The sequence below is a fragment of the Toxorhynchites rutilus genome, chromosome 3 (assembly GCF_029784135.1).
Source record: "Toxorhynchites rutilus septentrionalis strain SRP chromosome 3, ASM2978413v1, whole genome shotgun sequence".
NCBI classification, from domain to species: domain Eukaryota; kingdom Metazoa; phylum Arthropoda; class Insecta; order Diptera; family Culicidae; genus Toxorhynchites; species Toxorhynchites rutilus.
Window position 1 is genome coordinate 47520550 of NC_073746.1, and position 22961 is coordinate 47543510.

Genomic DNA, 22961 nt, shown 5'->3' on the forward strand with positions numbered 1-22961 from the left:
TACTTGACGGCTTTCTATCGTATTCAGATAATTTAAATAAACAAAAGAAACAAGGCAATGTTTCTGTATGGACGGTTTCATCAATAAGGATTTTTATGTACATTTATGAACATCGATGCAAGTAAACCAGAGAGGATGTCGAGTTTTTCGTGTTAATATTGGAATATCGATCTGTTTTTTTTTTCAACAGAAAATAGAGTATAGAAAAATGTGTATAGAAATTATCAATAATTAATGGTTTCGGATTCTTTCTACCACTACAGCTTTTACAACCCGAACTTCAAGTTCAGTCCAGATAACAAACGGTTTATTTTAGGCCACCATTTGGAGTATTGAATGAGTTAAACTTACGAATTTATGAACAGTTACAAAAATTCAATTCAAAAGCAATTCTCCTCAAAGTCCTACGTCATGTTTCCGTCCGTGCCTCTAGGCACTGCACCTTCTGCTTTTTTTTACATGAAAAAGGTACGACCAGTATCTTTGAATAACATCTCTGACTGACTCGGACTAAATTGTTGTTGTAAGAATATTTCAAAGACAAAGAAGCATTCTGAAGCACCTAAATTATTGCCAATAATTTAGAGGAAGTAACAAAAACTGAAACTTCAACGAAACAACATGTATTAAAATCCCTCGTTATCTCATCTACGATTTTCATCTTCCCACTCCAAACAAAAGCACTCACGAAAATCAGTATTATGTGGCCTATGGTTAAACGAAGTAATCAAGAAATTAGATGATTGAATGGGTCAAACGGTGTCTCAGTCCAACAATCCTAAGACGCAAGTAGTTAAGATAGCCTTCACCACAACCATCACCGTCTTCTTTTTTCTTACCCTGAGCTGCTAGTCTCCGTCAGCTTTTAGCTCAGCAAATAATCTTTATTGATTTTTTCCTGCCACTCTCAAATCACCGAGCCCCACACCACCCACGGATGGTGAGGTTTTTTTCTTCTCATTCAGCGTATTTTCCAATCTATTCTCCTATTTTATGTGTCTATGAGTTGCTGATCGGTGGTCCAAGTCCGTAGTAGCCATGCCGCAGACGGGTGGTGGAGGTGGAGAGTGGCGACGCGCATGCTAAGGAAAAATAATGATAATCAGGTTCGATCGCTCGCCGTTTCCATCGCACTCGCCGGAGCTAATGTTTCCACTACCTCTGCCAAAGTTAGCACGAAAGAGAAAGAAAGTGTCCTGAGTGCAGAAGAGAATAATTTCTCATCCTGCCAGCATCCCGAGCGTGGATTTTTCCTTGGTCCTGGCGTTTTTTTTTTGCTACTCTCAATCTACGCTCTGTGCTGCCTTATTGCTTATTTATAATTTATTACTTTTTTTCGCTTCTTCCCCCGTTCATTTACTCGATCGCTCTCTTCACGTTTGAGGTTGTGATGGTGTGTTTCAAACCGAGTTCCAAACCCCTGGAGTTTTTTCAAACACATTTTCACCACCCCTCATTTCCTCGCGGATATATATTTTTGGCTGTTGTCCACGGATGCTTCATCGATAATAATTAAAAACATAAAAAAGGGAAGCGGCAACGAAGGAATCATCATATGTCAAGGAGAAAATTTTTTCTCAATAAATTGAAATTTGCACCGGAAGAAATCAGTGACTATTTTCTCTACATCTAACAAAAAAATTATTGTACCTGTGCAGGATTTTTGAACTATGTTTTCCTCGAGTGCACAACGCCCAGCCACTTTTCTATTATCTACACCCCGCTTTTCGCCTCCACCCCCCGGCGCAGAAAGCTTTCATAAAACCAAAACATATCCCCATCATTTACCATTTGTCCCTACGCTTCCGCTTCCGTCTTCCCCCACAACGTATTTCAGAATGGTTTTATTTTTACTTCTTCGAGGCAATATTTCTCATTTCTCGTAGTGTTTTTTTTTCCCGCTCGCTTTTGTTTGAAATAACACAATTAAGAAATTGTATATTTTTGGCCCTGGATCTCGCGCTCCGGATGTCTTGGTTATCTGAGGATCCCAGCTTTCGTGTGTGTTTGTGCAGGATAGATTTACGCGGTGGGAATACGGCAAAATAAACATCGTGTTATGAGTCGAAGTTGCGAATTCTTATTTTAGATGTAATATATTGTATCGCAACTGTAGTATTCTGATTGAATGATTGGTTTGATGCTAATTGAAAACATCACTCATGTTTTGTTTGAACATTAAAAAATAATAAATTAAACAACGTGATCAGAGAAAAAAAATCCTATGCAATGACTGATGAAATGTAAACATCGCCTATCTTGATTTCCGCCGGAATCGAACGACACAGTTTCTCCATCATGGGCCCACTCATACGGTACCACCAGAACAATGTTTTGCGGGGTTCGGGGTGAACCCCGAATATCGAGCATTTCTTTGTTTTGATAGCGCTTCTTCGGTTTCTTCCGTTTCCAGGCAGTTTAAATGGCCAACGCTCCACTCCCGATACGGTGGTCCGGACGTTCGGACTCATCACACCAACTCAAGTACCATGACGTGATGATACGATAGTGATTCGCACATTTTCTCCCCCAATTTCTGAAATATTCTCCCATCCACCCGACGGCGATGCGTGCGAGGAGATTTTTCACTCTCGACAAAATCCAACCGTTGAAAGTGCAATTTTCACCCTCGATTGAGCCGAGAGAACGGTCGTAATTGTGATATAATTCGAAGCGATTCCAAATAGACAATAAGCACGACCAGAAATGGGAACAGAATCCGAGAAAGTTCTAGTCAGCAATGGGGGCCTTTATTCGACATGAAGATCTTTTAATTAAGATAGAGCGCTTTTTGAGAGTTAATAGAGAAGAATCTTGAGCTTGATTGATCCTTGCTTCGTTCATGTGTCATCAAGATAGGCTTTTCTGGGTTGTTTTCACGGCCAGTCGGCATCAGATTTGCTTGATTTTTTCTGTGTAATGACGGATGGTTGCAATCTGCAGTAGATATAAACAAAATTAATATTATACACACATCTTGTATGTATGGTTTTTAAAGAAAGCATCATCAATGATGCTTACACATGATGTTTACACATCAAATCGATGCAAAATTTTACAGTGTTTCAAATTCTTTTGCATTGATTCATATCAGGAGAGAGAGGTCTTTAGATAAACATCTTCCAGAACCTTGGTGGAATCCTCCTTTGCATTATCATTAATAATGAATTTATAACAATCAACCTGAGTACGCGATGTATAACTTTTTTTTTCAATCAAACTATTTTTAAAAACAGTAAATAACCGAAAATATAACGTACATATAACTGAATTGCCGACGGTTATTGAAAAAAATAAGGAAAATGTAGTTAGTATGAAATAGTAACGGAAACTAATGACCATATTGCGTAGAATGCAGAAAAAACGACTGTTGTTACTTTTTTAAGAAATAGAACCAGTTAAACAAAAAAGTGGGCTTTGAAAAACTAATTTCGAGGAAAACGCATTTGAAGTTTTGGGCCAAGGCCGTGCTAGATTTTAATAAAAAAAACTTTACTAAGAGAAAACAAATTGTTTAGAGAAAAAAAATTTTTTTGAGAAAAATAACACTGAAAATATTTTTTTCTAAATTGCAATTCATTTTTCTCAAAAACGTATTTTTTTAAATTCTCAAAAAAAATGTGAATAGCTCATACAATTTTCAACAAATCACACGTACATCAAAAGGTGGGCACTTTCACAAGAAAAAAGTTTTTTTTACTCCAAAAACTATAAAAGATAGAAAGCTGATGTCTTCAACAAAAATTCATATTTTGATAAGATTTAAAACATTGTCGAATACGCTATATCGCTATCTTGACTTCAAACAAAATAAGATTAGCAGTAATTTTTTCAAAGAATAAATTGAAAATGTTGTTGTTAGAAAAACTTTTGCCCTGTAAAAGTGCCCATTTTCCGATGTATGGGTGACTTATTGGAAATTGAACGGGCTTTTCACATATTTTTTTTGAAAATTAAAAAAAAACGTAGGCGCAGTAGGAGCAGTAGGCGAAGTATATCTGTATTGGCAAGCAAAATATCGTGTCGTAATTATTTGCATTCCATATGGAATGTATATGGAAGAAACAAAAACATTGTCCAAAGTACTCACGGTTGCATGATAATTTTAGCCGAAGTTCTCATGAAATCATTCAACTGTTTGTTTTTTAACAGATGATAATTGTATTGTGGCTTATTTCGATTATTTATGTAGTAAAATGGTCCAGAAAGCAGTAAAATTTTCGGTGAGATTTTTATTAATTGCCGACTATTTTCTCACAACATACACACCGACACTGAAAGCCTTCAAAACATCAACTTCGTAACGTTAAAATAATGAAAGTTCGTTTGTTTTTATGTAACGTGGGGGAGTGAAAACGGCACATGGAAATATCACATTTATCCGTCTTTTTCGACATGATTTCACAAATATTCACTGCACGCTGTCACATTAGCTTCATATTCAGCGAACTCAATTAAAATGTGCGTTTTTAATTTATAAAACACTTCCTGAAAATAGCATTTTCACATGGATGTTGTAGGCAATCAAATATAAACATAAAGACTGACCTCACTATTTGAGAAACAGTTATGGTAGCGCATGCTATGTCGCTTGAAAAACCATCATCTTCGTTACCTTTTTTCCAGAACATTGCACCAGTGCAATTCGGAAGAAACATTGATGTTAATTGTCATTGTCATTGTCATTGTCATTGTCATTGATTATGTTAACGTGTGCTTTTTCCTGATGTTCTATTTAAATCTCACTTTAATGTTATGTTACAACAAGGATTACAAACGCTCGCCTAGTTCTTTTCTCTTCCTTTCTCTTTCTCTCTCTCTCTCTATCTCTCTCCCTTTCATTCTATCTCTTTATCTCTTTGTCTGTTTCTCTTCTCTATCTCTCAAATTTATGAATTTCTTTGATTTAAACCCGTTTTTCTGTCTGTTTTCCCATGAAATCGAATCCGGAGAAAAAACAAACTAGAATGTGATCTCCAATTTTTTTGACTGATTACAAAAAGCGAGAGAATATGGCCCAAATCGGTAGCAAAATAAGTGTTTTGAAAACTACAACTACAGAACTAGTAACAAATATAATTACTAGTCTACATCTGGAATTTTTTTTAAAAATTACTGGAAAATCAAAGAACATCAGGGATTTAATTTTTTCGGCTTTTGAGTCGACACCCTGTTTTATTGCTTAAATTACCGCTACGTGACAACATTGAAGGCATAAAAACCAAGTTCACTGCGTGAACTATTGGAAATTCCTGAATACAGCTATGAAAAGTATTTTCTGTCTGGATTTAGTATCTAGTGTTTAGTGTTAGTGTGTGGATTGTTCGAATGAATTCTATCAAAATTCAAATTCTACTCAATAAATGATCAACAGATTGATACAGGTTGTGTATCAACAGGTTCATGTAGAGTTTAAGAGAGGTTCTGTAACCATATGAAGTCAAAGAAACATGGCAGGTCTTGGAAATATGTGGAAATCCTTTGGGTTCACACTAATTTCCCCTACAGTCGAACCTGTTTTTGTGCGATTTACTTTTTTTGCGTTTTTTTTATTCTTGTGTGGTGTGTGCAAAATAGTTAAAATAGTTATTGGACCTTTAGTTTTTTTCGATCTTTGATGTGGATTTAATCGCACTACATAAAAACTGTGTCACCCAATCTCTGTCCCCATGTTTTGACGTAGGACTACGACTTTCCTTTCTATATTGGGGTATAATTTCAAAGTTTCGAAAACGAAAGCGTTACGCCGGAGAACGAGATTTTGAGTGTTAATAGCTCCTAAACAACTGAACGAAATGGTATGATATACACTTCATTCGAAAGATAAAATGTCTACGCGCTCTATGCTTGTTACTTTTTTATCTAAAAACTTGTTTCAATAGCCTTAAAATTGTTTTAGAAACAGGCTGTTGAAATCACACAAATCGGTATAAAAGCGAGTGTCGCTTGGAAATCCACTCAGTTATGATTGCGCAACGATTGAGGTACCATCGCTGGAATCCCTAACACAGACTTCAAAACCATGGAGCTAAGGGAAATCGGCATTGCAAAAAAGATACAAGCAGCGGGTACTTCTGTACTCGCTTGCGTTTCTGCAAATCGGAATGTTTCCCTAACACAGACTTCAAAACCATGGAACCAACACAGATTCCGAAACCAATAAGTTGGGGGAATCGGCATTGCAGATCTCGGCAGTACTTTTAAACCCCCATGCATTTTACACCCCGGAATTCGTTGTGCTAACACGGTCTACAAAAGCGGGTACAAATGCAACGCATTGGCTCGGTTATTCAAGACTACATATCCCTTCATGTCGCCAGCTCACTGAACTTCTACGCATACCGTTTGATGTTTAGGCAAATTGTTGATAACTATTTGCTGCGATAACCACAACCATAATGCATGAATTGACCTAAATTTGTATTTTTTTTTGCAATTGAATTCGTAAATTGTTTCATTCATTCACTAGTTTGATCAATAATTTAATCAAAACATACAAAAGATAGCTCTGCGTAGCGGCGATATCGTACCCAATTAGGAACATCCGAGGCTGATTATTGCTAATTGAAAAAAAAAAACACAAATGATTCCTAAGCCAAGCAAATTATTTTATGTATTACTAGCTGACCCGGCAAAATTTGTCGCGCCCAAAATTGATATTTTGATTTAAACAATTTCGAACACTCACGTTCCCCCCAAATTATTTTTCTGTACACGATCTTTATCCGTGGTATATAATTTCTTTTTGGCATAAGAACCTGAAGCAGACTAAAACGTATCATACCTGATACTCACTTTCAAATCCGTTGCTTCGTTCTCGAGTTAAGTCGTGAAGAACGGACACCAAACCATTTATATTTCTATAGATTCATTTCGAATATGCAAAGTTTTTCATGTATTATTTTAAAATATACTAGCTAACCCGGCAAACTTCGTCCCGCCCATTTACTTGATTAATTCTCGAGTAATGCAGAAATTTGTGTTTCATTTGTTTGGCAGCCCCCCCCCCCCCTTTGAGTGGGGGAAGGACTGTCTAACCATCATAGAAACATTTATTGCACCCTAAAACTTTCACATGCCAACTTTGGTTTCGTTTGATTGATTAATTTCCGAGTAATGCAAAAATTTGTGTTTCATTTGTATGGCAGCCCCATCTAAGAGAGGGGGAAGGAGTATCTTATCACCATAGAAACATTTATTGCATCCTAAAACCTCCACATGCCAAATTTGGTTTCATTTGCTTGATTAATTCTCGAGTAATGCAGAAATTTGTGTTTCATTTGTATGGCAGCCCCCCCTTTGAGTGGGGGAAGGACTGTCTAACCATCATAGAAACATTTATTGCACCCTAAAACTTTCACATGCCAACTTTGGTTTCGTTTGATTGATTAATTTCCGAGTAATGCAAAAATTTGTGTTTCATTTGTATGGCAGCCCCCTCTAAGAGAGGGGGAAGGACTGTCTAACCATCATAGAAACATTTATTGCACCCTAAAACTTTCACATGCCAACTTTGGTTTCGTTTGCTTGGTTAATTTCCGAGTAATGCAGAATTTTTGTTTCATTTGTATGGCAGCCCCCCCTTAGAGAGAGGGGAGGGGTCTCAAAATATCACGAAAACCTTCCCCGGCCCCAAAAACCCCTACATACCAATTTTCATGTCGATCGGTTCAGTAGTTTCCTAGTCTATAAGAATCAGACAGACAGACAGACATCACTCCATTTTTATATATATAGATTATGGCTACTTATTTAAGTGAAAAAAACAGAATACAACATGTGTTTTAATTTTAAATTTTATAACAATTGAAATCCCCGTTCCAAGCTTTCATGGTCCTGGACCATAACGATATTTTAAAGCACAAACTTATCGCAAGTTTCAAAGCGCAAATCGATTTATTTATTTCAAAACGTAAATTGACAGCGAAAAGATCAAGTTTGTATCTAAATTTTCCACTTCCATACTATTCCCATCCTTCCATCAAAAGCAATATGTTGTGCAAGCTAACAAGTTCCGACCAGAAGCTAAACAAAGCACAACCACGCGCATACGAAAAGGTAATGTGCTCCAACGTACAGCAGGAAAACAAAAGGAAATGTAACGGTAACTTAAAACGGAATAACTAGAATATTAGTTATTTTTTTGGAGGAACTTTCTTTTCCGGTCCCTATCCTTCCGATAAAATAGTTTGTTTCCAAATTGTGCAGCGAAAACATTTTTTTAGAACTACACCTGTATTAGAATGAAGCCTCTATGATCACATCACGGTTGTTCACCGAAGTCAATCTAGGCTGCACAATACTTACATGTAAGCCTCTGTATTACAGGTTAGTTTGTAAGGAATAGAATTGTGGCTCAATGACCATGTGTAAGCCACAAGTCATGAAACACAATATGAAATTAGTGAGGAACAATCCTGTGTGCATCATCGTGAGATGTGGAAAGAGTGCACATTAGTGGGATACACTCCAAAGTGCGATGCTTCAAAGTGTCCAAACATACCTCCTTGACCATTTGGTCATATTTCCTCAACAGTGGTTTGTTATTAATGATACGGCACATCTTCTGCCACTCGTCCCGTTTCTTCCTCAGTTGCTTCTTCCGTGTCAGCAGCCGGCACAGATACACACGATTCTCGTAGATGGAAGACTTAAGCATTTTCAAATCGTCCCACTTGGAGACCGTTTTCATCTGCATCTTGTACCACTTCTGACCAACGTGGGACGCCTTCGATATGTCACGTTCGAACTGGGTCCGAGCATTCACTATCAGCTTGCTGATTTCGTCTATTTTCTCCCCCGTCAGAATAACCTCCATCTGCATATCGTGGAGTTCTTCCAGGCGAACGTTACTCATCTGGCCGTCGAGTTCGAAGTCGCGTTTGCAGTAGTATTCTAGCTGTCGGTATATGGATATCAATTTACGGCGTTCCGCCGACAGTGCGGTTCGGGTGGAGTCCATCTGATCCAGAAGAGAATCTACCACGGTGGGAATTTTTTTGGGCGAAAGTTTGGATATGGTTCCCAATCCAAACTCCAAAAGTTTCGAATGAACGTTTTCCATGTGTTGGTTGAATGCGTTGGCTTGCTGGTCGTGTTTGGATTGTAGTGATTGAATAAATTCCAATGGATATTGAATGATTGCTTCAAGCTTATGGGAGAACACTCATTTACAATATCGGTAGCATCTTCTGAAACTGTCTGATTTAACATACCTTTGAACCAGTAGAAATCCGACTAACACTTATTTTGCGAAGACTATCGAGAATGAACGAGTCGTGCCGAATGCTCGAAACTCTTCGTGGCTTTGGATAAAGATCACTCGACGAAAATATGGCACTCGACATTCGTGTTTGATCTTCAGCTGTATCCTGGGTCGTTTTGGAGGTGATTCCGGAGGCTACGACTAAACGAACCACATTCAAACAATTCTATTCAATTATTATGACAATACCTTCCAAAGATTGGGCTTCATCGCCGAATAATGCTTTGTGCAGATCGAAACCAGCTGAGGATTCATTTTCCGGTAAATCATTCACTATTGGCATTTTTTGAAACGGCTTTTTCGTAATGGACGTTAAAAGTTGTCGATTGCTATGGAAATGTGTTACCTTGGTTCAATCACGGTGACTAGATTGTAATAACATATGCAGCCCTAATGAGGCTACCAACCACTCAGTCAAATGTCACATCCTCTACATCATTCCCAATTAATATGATGTGTGAAATATCATGTACAAAACACAAATCACAATTTTTCGTCATGTAATAGCAAAAACTCGGAACCAGCGTTTGAGCACAGAGTATGCAACTTGATTGATGATATCATTCGAGAATTATAATCACCCACATTTCCCTTCCATTCGAAAACCCATCCTCGTAGCTGCTATATCAACAACACCTCATAACCACATCGTTCCAGCAGGGGAAAAGTAATTAAACCGACCCTATTCTCATCAACACCACCAACACCTACCACCACCCTCGCGAAGGTGCTCGTTAGCAAAATATCAGAAATGTCAGAGGTGCCACTAATCACTCGAGGCATAAATTATGAAATCAAATCATCATTCATCATGATGATTATCATTCGTACGCTTTTCTCGCGCGCAAACTCCGTTCCGATCCGGTCCGCCAGAGAAGAAGGTACCTATTTCGAATCCTGCCGTCACGACGATTCGCGGCGTTCGCCCCATACATAATTAATTCAAAATCTATAATTCCACACCCTCCTCCCGTTAATGAACCGTTTTTCGACACATTGTCTGACGATAGGACGCGCGAGCCACTGTCGATGATGCCAGAGCAGCCGTGATGTTTCAAGAACCTCATTGCTCTCGGGCTATGTGTATCCAATAAATTCAATCTCGACGTTCATTACTCATTCATATTAGCGCGAATGAGATGAGAGGAGGCTGACGTGTACGGTGTCGGATGTGAACGCAGCTTCACAGTTTCCAATTCAGGTCCTGGAGTAGTTATTTTCGGGTAGATGCCGGAGAAAATGCGTCGACCGGTAGGAAAACACAATTTGCTGAATGATATTCTGCTGCGTTCATTGTGCGAATTTAAATGATAGTCTTGATCTGATGAATGAAACATTTATTTGGGCATCATTATTTCGGATCTAACAATTGCCACAGAAATTAGCAATATTTGTTCCTAAATTATTTGGTTATTCTTAGTCGGTGGCCATCATGCTTACGAGTAGATTAGCACCATAGAAACCACTCGTGAATAATTGTGAATATTTTGTCTATTCGACGCCACAAATGTTGGATGAGGTTTCGATCCATTGTTTTGAGCATACAACGATCGGATTGTATAGTGTGTAAGTGTGTGTGTTACTACGAATTAAGTATACTGTTTATAAGATACAATTTTTTTGGTACTTCAGTGAATATTTGACACTTATGACTTGAGCATTAATTTCAAATGATTACACGCCAAATAAAAAAAATCGGTAATTTTTTTCTTTACAACAAGATCTTTCAAATCTAATGATAACGGAAATGACTGCCTCTTGTACTTTACAATTACTGCGCTTCTGTAAGAAAAAAAAAAGATTTTATTTTCCTATTTTGACCCGATTCATGTAAGACCCAGACTTTTGCATGTTTTCTCATTAGATCGAACTGTAGGAAACAGAACATCACTCTACAACTCAATGTCAAAAGGAGATAAGAGATAATGAATGAGATAGGTGATAGAAAAGAAGATAGGCGTCACTACCAAATAACGTAACGCGTGTAGGGGGGAGAGGGGGGTCGAGACTTCGTTACTTAATGTGACATAGGGGGAGGGGGGGTAGCCGAGATTGTTACGTAACAAAATTTCACTTTTATTCCTGAATAAATTCACACGCCCCTAGCTTCGATTCTGAGACCAAAAGAGGTATGTTTCCGTTAATCTACCGAATCATGATTTTGTCATAGCTGGAAAACATAAGCTTATTCCATCTGCTATCGCAGAGTGCAAAAAGCTAGGGCACCTCGATCATGCTGCAGTAGTTCTATGCAGTGTTCCAATATATGTTGCAGTTTGTTCAGGAAGGCACTGTTCTCAAAACGCACTTCCTCATGGGATCGATTTTCCAAGTGTGTGCGAGCTGCTTGAATGCGACATTATTCGGTACCAAAGTATAATAAAGCCAGTAACCATAATTAATGTGGATGGAGGACCAGACCAGAACCCTCGTTTTAAAAAGCTCATAGATATTTTTGATCTATCATTTTAATCGAATGAATCTTGATGCAATATTAGTTGCTACAAATTCACCAGCATGCATTGCATTCAACTGAGTTGGATTGTCCCCCTTTCCCGGCAGGTTAAATACTTCCTCGTGATCATGAGGGATCTCACTTGGATGAAATACTCGAAACAAGGGACCCGGAATTGGAAACAAAACATTTTTAGTATGCAGGGGAATCGTTAGCTGATTTGTGGAATAACCTAGCGATCGATGGATATCCCATCAAAGCAGAATATAGGGGAAGGGTGGTGAAGACGGACACCTTAAGTAAACGTTGAATTTCACAAAAAAATACTTCGCTATCTCACCACAAATTGATAGTCTAGCTCTGTTTTTATAATAAAATTTGTCTTTGAGGCAGTAATTTTGCAAAATGAATGTGTCCGGCATTTTTAAAAAGATAAAATTGAGTCGGGAAAGACGGACACCAGGGATGGGAACGATGTACACTATCTTAAAATTCAGGTTTATGTACTTGATAAGTTTTGGTGGTTTTTTTTTTATCTGTATTATAGTGATTTTCAACTCATTTGGCTGGTTCGTCACTTGTACTTCCATTTTTGGAAGAATGTCGGGAGTGAGAATTGAACTCGTGACCTTCAGCGTGAGAGGCATGGATGTTACCACTACGCCAGATCGCCTCCTCTCTAGGTTTTGGTGGTCTTCAAATGATCGTACAAAAAGGCTACACTGAAATCACCTGAAAGACTTGTAATTTGTCTCATTTCACCATGTCTAAAATAGCTTCTGGCGTTCGGAATGACAAATTCGGATTACGTTTTAAAAACCACTCTGCTGATTCGTCCATGATACCTGGTTGCACTTGCAAACGTAGTTAATGGGCATCTGTTAAACAAAGAAGGAGGAGATAATCAATTTGTTTTAAAAACGAAATGCTCGTTTTTAGTCGGTGGAGCGTCCGTCTTACCCGACTTGATTCATATTTTATTTTCATCAATATTTCTGGAGTAAAAATGATAAAACTTAAACGCTGATTTGACATCAATTTATACCAGTCCATGTTCCTCTCAGTTAAACGCTAGATGGTTTGAAAGCATCAATCCCAACAGATGTGAGCATTAATATTCCGTCTCGGTTCGAAATTATATGAACTTGTCGAAAGTTCTTCCGAAGTTACTACTTGCATATAAAAAACTTTCTTCTGAACATTTGATTCCGACCTGGGCAGATATCTGATTTTTTTACGTTGATATTCTCATTACTTCTTCTTGAATGGCGTTAACGTTCCCTGTGGAACTTTTTTTCTCAACGTATGTATTAACCAGCGTCATTTTTCAATACTGAGTTGAGAAAAACCTCATTTTTAGCGTTACTTTATTTGTGCACGACGCCATACGTAGATACAACAGCATGAAATAGGTTGAGTGGTGCAGAATTTGCACTCGAAGAAAATGAAACGAAAACAATAATTAACATTATGTCAAAGCTGATATTGGAACGTTTTTTAAGAAATGATTTGAGAAATTCCGCGTGAAACCGAAAAAAATTGATTTGTAACAACATTTTCTTGATTTTAAACAATTTGAAACTGTTGTAAAAATACAAATCAATCATGAGTTTTGGCAAGCCTGGATCACACTCTTCTGTCACGACCTTCTTAGTCGGCGCTCGATTAGGCAATCTTGATCATTCGACCATTGGCGGAGAATGAAACGTCAAAAGAATTTATTGTGATATTTTTTTCTTATAATTTTTACAATTATATAAATAAAATAAGTGAATTAGAATATTGAGACTATAAGAAAATAAAAAGAGGAGAAAAATAAAGATAGAAGGAGAGAATAAGAAATCTAAACATAAGTGGAGTTGAGATGAATATGTTACAAAGTGAATAAAATGAATTATTGTCTTCAGGAAGTTTTCCATTTTGTAAAGACTAGTACGTTATTAATTATAGGGAACCTTATTCTTTCGTCTGACAAATAACGCCCATAATCACAGAGTATTGACTTCCACCAGTTTCAAATTGTCAAAACAGTCGACGTCGATGATTCGAGTTGACTTATATAAGAATTCGATGTAAATTTGCAGCATTTTCCTGAAACAAAAATGTCCTACGTTGAAGGGCCATCCTGCTATGACAAATCTGTTATTTTGTTACTTATGAAACCTGAAGATCTTGGCCATATATCGAAACAAGAAAATTTGCATCCATTACATAGTGTCGGGGACTATATTGAATCCTGGTGAATTTCGGTTCCATTTCCACAAACAGATTCAATAGATTCGAATGTACCAGAACATCGGACATCTGCCTTGAATAATCTCCGAGAGCTACACTAGATGTTATATGCGCAAGATGTTAAAATGAAGAGGGTCATATTCTCGTCAAACTCTCAGAGAAGTGATTCGTAGCAGGTTTTTTCTTCCCTGGTTAAGTCATAATCAACATGCTTGTTTGTTTGACTTCTATCAAGCTTTGTTACTCTTCGAAATTCTGTATAAATGCTAAAACTCATTATCGTCGGAAACTGGCATCTAGCCCTCGACAGTTATTCTCTAGACAAAAACTATCTACCACAAAGTTGTTACATATGATAGGGTCCTCATTTTCATGTTATCAAAAAAAGGGTGACCAAAATTTTCAATGAAATAGAAAATCTAAATTTCTTTTCATTGTAGATAGAGCTAAACATAGTTCGACAATATTGTAGCCACAGTTATTTTAAGCAACTCTGTACAATAAAGTGTTTTTCTATTTCTGAAAAAATCGATATAGCGTTTGTTTTTCTAATTTGCGTTAGGGTCACCATGAAAAAAAAAGGTTTTTTGCTTTGAATTTTATATTTCAAATACTACATGCAAATTGTCTTAAGAAGACTATTAGACTTTACTTAGACAAACATTTTGCGATGCAGAAGTTATTTTTTGTATTCGAGTTACCTGAAGTTGAAATCTCGAGTTTTTGGGTGAAAAACCATCAATAACTTTGAGTAAGATAAGAGATATTGATAAATTCTAATGAGATACAATTTTGGTAAGCAATAAAACTCTCATTTTGAACTTGATTTAACTACTTTTTGTGGGTCACGTAAAGTAAATTATTTTTATTTCTATTTTTTTCTTAAATTTGACATAAAACTAAATATAACCTCACAGGTTATCCCCCATCTCCTATTTTTATTCGCGATTTAAGTATTTTGGTATAAATAATATTCAAATAATCGACCCGTAGTTTGTTTTTCAAAGAGAGCGAATTTATTTATGTTGTTAAACAGATGGCGTTCACTTCATTGAACGCATTCATTCTCACATGCGCCAATAACCTTAATTCGGCTAAAGACATGCATATTGCCAGCGAGCTGGAAAACTTTTTGAATAAAAATAATGAATTATTGAAATTCTTCATATCATACATGCTCGGTTTGCAAGGTGACGATCACGTTATTTTCATCAATTCTAATATAACACCGACTGGAGAACACGTGTATACATTCAATGCGTATGTCGTTGAATACATTGCTGGAGTCATGGTAGGCAACTGCTCAGTGACGCGAGAAACTGTGATTCGAAGAAGAAACAACAATCTGGAGTTCATCGTTGACACCCACCGTTCAAACGACACTCTCCATCTTCTTTATCAATGGTACTAATGTTTCTAATGTTCCTAACGTTCACCATCTCAACGTAGAATGAATTGCGAACGATGTAGAGGTAGAGAGCGAACGACTGCGATTCAAAACAATCAGAAGCGGTGTGAGAAACAATACACTCACTTGCCAGACGCTATCATGAGCAACGCCGACGCAGCCTTTGATATTACCAGGCCTAAACACATGCATTGTCATGATACTACAAAACGTGTGTTCAAAGAAAAAAAAAATGAATGAAATGTAGAACTAAATTCATTAAAATGTTACATGTATTCGGTTCCACACCTTGCTGAATTTATTCGGCTGGATGGCAAAATTACAAAAAATTAGGATTACCTCATATGCACATTTTTAATTCGTATAATTGACAAAATACGCCCTGAGGAAATCGATAGTGTAATTTACTCAAAAATTCCAGTCATTGAGCTTCGTGTTCCACTTCTGTGAAGCGTAAATTGTTATGAATTTTCGATTGAAATAATACATTCTCTGCAGGTATCTTAAACGATAATAGTCTCTGATAATTATTTTATATTCTGAATGATACTTTGGTTGAAATGTAAGAAGATCAATAGATAAATAATTAAGTTAGGGTCAGGACTATGTCTAAGTAATGAAACAACATCGAATAAAAATTTTCATTCAAATTTCAACAACTTCCAGGCTTCCAGGTCAGGTCAGGTGATTGTTCGATATTGTTTCCACAAACATGGTTAATGACCGTGCGGTAATCTAAAACTTTAATAACCTTGCATGGCAGATGGAAAATGTACAATGCATTTTCTTAAAGATTTCACCAACGACACGACCGCAACCTTAGATGGATGTCCAATATATCAACGACTAAAAACTGATAGAGACAGACAATCATTCATAAAAATTAACAACGCAGACATTGACATGGAAAATCGTTCGGCAGTGCCATACTCGCCTCAGCTGAGCAAAACATTCAATGCTTATATTAATATTGAGTTCTGTGGTTCGATGAAGATCAACAAATACATTTGCAACAACGAAACTTATATCGATATTCTTCATTTAATTTGTCTACTTTACGACAAAAATACATTAGTTATTTTTTATTTAACAACCAACATATTCACTAGAAATAATTTTTATGGCAAAACAACGTTTGCCGGGTCAGCAAGTGATATTATAAGAACACAATCTTTTTTATCCCATTTATTTATTTCTTTGGGCTCTTAAGCATTTTGGCTATAACAGAGCCGAATTGAATCGTGTACATGTTGAATGTTCATCGTTTCTATACATATGGTAATTTACACTGTAGCCATTTAGGCGTAAGAGTATTCCTTCTGTTCCATCGTTCAGTTGGACCAGACAACGGAGACTATTGATATAATCATTGTTGTGTTATTAATAACATAACAGCCCGATGTTCCTTGTTGCAAGAAGAGCTTGTATGGATGGAGAGAGGCCAGGACTCCGACCGTGACTTAGTTATTCTATAACAACACAAAGATGGTCAATTGAGGGCCCTGAGTGTTAAACTCACGATCGATCGTTCGTTTAGTGAGCGTACACGCAACCAATGTCGCTAAGAAAACGCCCCGCAGTCGTTTGTTCATGCAAAAGAACCTATGTAACGGTTTGAAATAAGCATGTGTAATAAACCAATCTTAGATTTGTATTTTGACTGATCCCACCACATACAAAGCGTCTTTCATCGATCGGAATTGAAAGAAAAACTTTCGAAATGAGTAAACCATTTCTCACATAATTTCATTGCTAGAGAACATATGGAGATTTTAGGAGGCAAGAAATGTTTTATTGTGATTCGACTAAGTGATTCTCTAAGGAGTAGATGTCACATAACTCGAGAACTTATCAAGTAAATGGAACCAAATTTGACATGAGATGGTTCTAGGGGGCAATGATATTTTCTGTTTCAAATACGTATTCCATTTAAGGGAGATACATGTTATTTGCAAGTGATAGAGATAATCGGTCTAGTCCGTGTTAGTAAAACGCATAGCGATCTTCACGTTTATAGTTATCTTTAAACCCAAAGTGCCCAAAGTGAACAAATAAAATTAACTCAATTCAGGAAATATTAGAAAGCATTGAAAACACATTACATGCTCAAAACGGCTCCCACTGGAATCCATCTAGAGAGGTTCAATTACGACAAAAGAAAAGCTTATGTGGAATTTTAACAGCATCTGAAGAGCCACAGGTCGGTTTTGAAGCTGTAGAAACAGAAGTTATTGAGCTGGTTGAGAGTAGAAAAATATAAAGCCAAATAAAAACGTATCCGAATTATTTATTCAGAATTAAGAAGTTCTATCAGAACCTGAATCTCAAGGATGTGGCTTCAAAGCAACTTTATGACAATTTTCCAATCGTTGAGAGCTCTCCTATTTTTGAATTGTTACCTTATTGTGTTATTATAATTGTTGTAATAAAGCTACTTACAAATCGCAATGTAAACAAGCATTGTAACTGTGTAAACTTCCATTACACCACAATGAAGCATTGTATTTTTATTACAGCCATTCAATGATGCTAAAGATAAAATTATACCTCAAAATTTTATTTATAAATTCAATACAGATTTTCTGAGAAAAAATAAGATAAAAAGCTTTTTTGAGACCAAAACCATAGATTTTATCACGGCAACCCTGGTTGAGCTCCGACCGATAGGGGACCGACAATTACCTTTCCGTTTGGCCGTCGTCGGTCTCTGTGAACTGATAGTGTGATTTTTGAAAATCATTCTCTATCTTTGTTACTGTCGTTATCAGTGTCAACTCTCCAAACGAAAAGGCCACTGTTTGCAGTCCACTTTTCTGTAAATTTAATATTAAACTGGTTATGCATGTTATATAAACGATTTATTTCATTAGAGAACAGTTTAAATTCATCGTACGAGTCCTACAATGAGAGAGCTAATTTATTAGCAATAGCAGAGCGTGAACAGCGGGGCAGACACTAGGTAAGTACTCCTTTTTCACGGACACCAAGGCGGCAATGGTAGGAGATAGTAGCACTACGCGAAAACTATCCGGTAAGCAATTTCATTTTATTTACACCCAGGTTTTTTTACGCGGGGGATACGTACCTCGTAAAAAAACCACGTAGAAAAAACAGCGTTAATTGGAAAATGATTTGTACACTCTACTGCCGAGACCAGGGGTACCAATTGTACCGCACCACGACTGTATTCTGACGACTGTCACCATCATTGGCCCGTAACAGTCGTTAGATCAATCTATTAACGACAATCACACAGTGAAAATGTCGTGCGACATTTATATTTACTGTCGTGTGCTGTACACGGCTGCATTTCCATATGTGAGTATTTTGTTCATTCGTCTGCGACAGGCCTGGTTGCTAACTAGTCATGTTGTTTGTAGATTCAGAATGCAATCGTAAATGCATTGCTACTGTCGTGAATAATTTTTTTCCCTCGTACTGATGATGTCGGGTGTCTTTGTATATATTATGCAACGTCGTTCGCTTACAAAAGTGTGTTCTTTATTCACCAGTATTTTATTCATTTTCTCATTCGCTTTGGTTGTAGGCTTTGAAACGGAAGATAATTTTCAGTTTCTGGTGAATTCTGCAGCATATTCCGAATTGTGAGTAGTGAGCAGTGTGAGCAACAGGGGAGAATCTGTTAAAAGAAATGCGAGAGGAAGTGTTGTGGGTGGAATTAGCGTAGATGAAAGTTTCGCGGATGCAAATGCATGGCCAGATGAGAGTGAAGCTGGGGGTAGTGGTGCGGGTAGTTCGGATGGAATTTCTGACCCGAACGGAAATCGAACTCGAAGCCCCCGTGGCAAGCGCCACGCAAACCATTAGGTCATGAGGACCATACATAATAAAAAATATGTCCTTTTTTTAATTCTTTATTGAAGAGACTTTCAGCCTCCTGGGCTGGTTCGCCTCTAAAAAAAATTGTACTGAGCCTGTTTGAAATCCATCGGTTTTCGAACGTTTAAAGTTGGCTTCCTACTTGGAGGATAAATCTAAACATTCCCATCACTGAGTATTTCCCGATGTCATCAATATATTAACAAAGAAACTCTCGCCTAGAATCATTAAGGAATCCGTGCTTTTTTCTCCTATGAATTGCTGCTCATTTGTGTACCTATCTTGATTCGGCCATCCCAACAGTACATCATTCTCGATACAGCCGATCTAAAATTGAATCGGCTGTCTCTGTATATACGTAACTTGTGCTCACAACCACATCCTAGAGCGTACTGGTGAAAAAGCACAAACGCATAAAATAAAGGCTTGTCTTACGATCGCGATTTCTTGGTCATGACATTTTTCTTGCGACAGTCAAATTTGACAGTAACTCGGGTAAACCGATGATATTCATCGCATCGTGAGCGACTGTTACAGCGACAGAATTAATGGAGAAGCAGACACGAAAAAATGGAAAATGAACAGTACGTTTGGCTCACTACGATCGGGCCCGACAAATCAGACAAATTCGACGAAGCACCGACTGCTATAGCACAGGTTTATTTTATTCATTCGTGCTCTGTCGCTTGTATGCGAATGTAGCGCGCACACAGTGAGTCTCGATTTTATTTCACACCGACTGTAATGAAAATGCAGTACTTTTGGGACGCCTGGCCGAGACACGTGCAGTACCACTGTTGGACGACCGTCCAGAGCTAAGTAGACAGGGAAACCCATTCACGAATCGCTGCCCGTAAAAACCCCTCCCCGTTGTACAGCCCGCTGAGCTACCCGTTACCTAACACCTAAAATCCACGTAAGAATCGTGATAAGGTGCAGCACTAATTTCCTTCATAAGCGCTAAGCTCCATTACAAGCACTAATTACCGTAATATGCTCTGAGGGAACATAAGAGAAAAATGTGAGCTGAGGGGGAGATGTGATATTGCACTGGACTTTTTTTACGGGTACTGCGTAAAAAAAATGGCGTTAATTGGAAAATCCGCGTAAAAAAACCGCGTTAATTGGAAAATCCGCGTAAAAAAACCGCGCAAAACAAAACCGCGTAAAAAAAACCTGGGTGTACTTTCTAATTCACTTTATTAAAATTCGTTTTAAACAATTCAAAGGCTGACGTTCTTCGGTTGTTAGAGAAATAAATAAGGGCAAAAGCGTCGTCTCAAAGGCCTTTATATGATGTGTCAACGGAAGCGTTATGGTCTCCATGACGTTCAGTATGGTCTCCGTCAGACTTGTCATTTGACATGTTCATCAATTCCGATGAACAAGGGATTGTATTCGATGTGCGGTGAAAGCTAACGTACAGCTGTCGAGGTATTTGCTCCAGGCATCGAACTTTTTGTTACTTCTGTCACATGTTTATCTAATAATCACTAATTCTGCTCATAAGTGGCCCTTTCACGGTCATTACTTAATCATCTTACCGTGCGTACAATCGCCAAAAATATGCTTCTTATGGGAGAAGGAACCAGGAGCAATTGCGTCGAAAGCCAAGAAAGTTCTGATTGTTTGTAAAATCAAAGCACAAGTAGGATTGTTTACCTTCGACGATGTTACATGGAGTCTCGACAGTCTAGACGACGAAACGAGATGCCAATTTCATGCGCAGCATTTTGCCTCAGTTTTTTTAAAGGTCATCCGAAAATCTATCCACTGAATTTTATAAATACATTTTAGATCGATGCCTAAGCTTAAGTGTTCATACATAATATATGATTTCTGTAAATCTGATGCTTAGTTTTACAATATAAAAAATAAATGAAAAATGTGAGTTTGGGTAGTACTTGCAAAAAACTGAGAGTCACAGAAACGAAAAAAAAAAATTGAATGAAGTAAACACCGTTAAACAATGAAGTAGCTTCCAAGGCCATCATTAGTTGTATTACAAATTGGCTCAATAAGACATACTTGGAGTTACCCTAACATTGGAAAATGGAAAATGAAAATTCCATGTCTTGTCAAATATTCTCCAGTACAATTCTTTTGGTGAAATATAGAAAGTCCACCAGAAAACTCTCTCCGATTTTAAGATAACGCAATTTTGTTCAAACTCGACAAGATACTCCCGGTATGTATCGGGGTTTCTTGAAATGTATATGCCTCTCTGGAAAGGTTCAGTGACAAAACAAGCGAAAGGAACACTTGTTCTTTCTCGGAATAAATTTTCAATAATGAAACCGATGACCGACGACTACGACAGAGACAAGATATTGCCGATTGCCGGGAGATCATTCTTAACAAAATGCCATTCAAGGGCGAGGAGGAATTGTGATGAGGCGCTCCTCGGCCCCTGATTCCTTGTTGAACAAAAAAGAAAAGAAACCTTCCACCGCATCCCACAACCCGTGTGTATCCTCGGATAAAATGAAATAAAAGAATTGAGAAGAAAGTGGAAATTTTGTACACGTAATTCCGCTCGGTACGAACACATGCAAATGCACATGTAGATGTGCCAACAAGCTTGGGTTGGCAGTGAGATGAGATTGGTTCAGTTCGAACTTCACCCACTTCACCACCCGCCCGGCTTTTCCCTTGGTTTTCCCGTCGTCCTCGTCGTGGCAGACGTGGTCCTGGGTGGCTTTGGGTGATTTGGGTAGCTAAGAGAAAAGACGGAAGAAAAAAATGGATTTAAAACGCAAATATCGTTCCGTATATGCACGGACGGCATGTGTTGTGTGCCCTGTAAAACATACATACTTGAGACTCGTTCGCTCTTACTCTTTACGCTTCGAGGCTATCCCGATCTGAGGAGAAAATAGTCAAAAGTAAGGAGTAAGGAGCAAGGTACCTAGAGGAGCAAACAAAGCATAAGAAGTAGAAGCACTAAATGGATGTAGATGGGAAGCTCAAGACGTCGCTTCTCTGTTTTTATCTGGGACCATGTGCCAAACGAAGTGACTGTGTATCGTCGGGGACCAAGACTCCGAAGGACTTTCGAGGAGCAGTAAGCGGAAAAGGATGGAGCATTCTTAGCAGTCGGGTATGAGCGCAAAGATGTTAGCATATATTGTGTTTTAATGAAAATACATAAAGATCCATCGATAAAATTGGAGGATGGGTAAAAATTGCTGCTTCGATTCCGGAGATGGCAATTCGCTTTTTTTTTCGTGTGTCAGCCAGCGATTTCTTTCGGTTCAGCGTTGTGGAAACCGTGGGGGCTGCACAGAGACGCGCCGATACCGTACATGTATTTTATTTAACTTTCTTCTATTTTGTATTGATTTTCCATTTTCAGTGATTCCGCCGGCGCAAAGACATACGGAGGGGAAGGGGGAACGCACCCCGTGCGCTAATGTGCACCGAAGAAAATGAGCATTTTCCGGATTTATTTTATTTTATTTTTCCCTCTGGTTTGTGAACCATGCGATGTACTAGCCTTTCCGCAAGGACTATCACCCAAGTCGTGAAAACCATAAGCAGCCGTCTCTATTTCGCTGCGCCTGGAATACTGATAAATCAAAGCGACAGTTGGGACAGTCGCTACTTGTGCGGCTGAAGAGGTTCTCCGGCTGACGGTGGAGAAATCAATAAAATATGGTTTGATTTACTTTCAAAAAATCGAACTGGAGTGCGGAAAGATCCGGAAAGGGGTTTTCCCCAGTTGCATTGAGAAAAATTATTTTTTCTCGATCCCAAAA

At 38.0% G+C, this 22961-nt stretch overlaps 1 protein-coding gene and 1 long non-coding RNA gene across 2 annotated transcripts in view; both read right to left on the reverse strand.

Annotated features, from left to right (window-relative positions):
- LOC129779791 (uncharacterized) overlaps nucleotides 1-22961 on the reverse strand; it is a 181125-nt gene that overhangs the window by 77067 nt on the left and 81097 nt on the right. The gene's annotated exons all lie outside the window — the stretch shown is intronic.
- LOC129779787 (uncharacterized) lies at nucleotides 2727-9584 on the reverse strand. The gene is made up of 4 exons (XM_055787489.1): nucleotides 9455-9584; nucleotides 9216-9406; nucleotides 8504-9151; nucleotides 2727-2937 (listed from the first exon to the last, which is right to left on the reverse strand). Exons 1-4 carry the CDS (start codon nucleotides 9546-9548, stop codon nucleotides 2893-2895), a joined length of 978 nt encoding a protein of 325 aa, XP_055643464.1. The 5' UTR covers nucleotides 9549-9584; the 3' UTR covers nucleotides 2727-2892.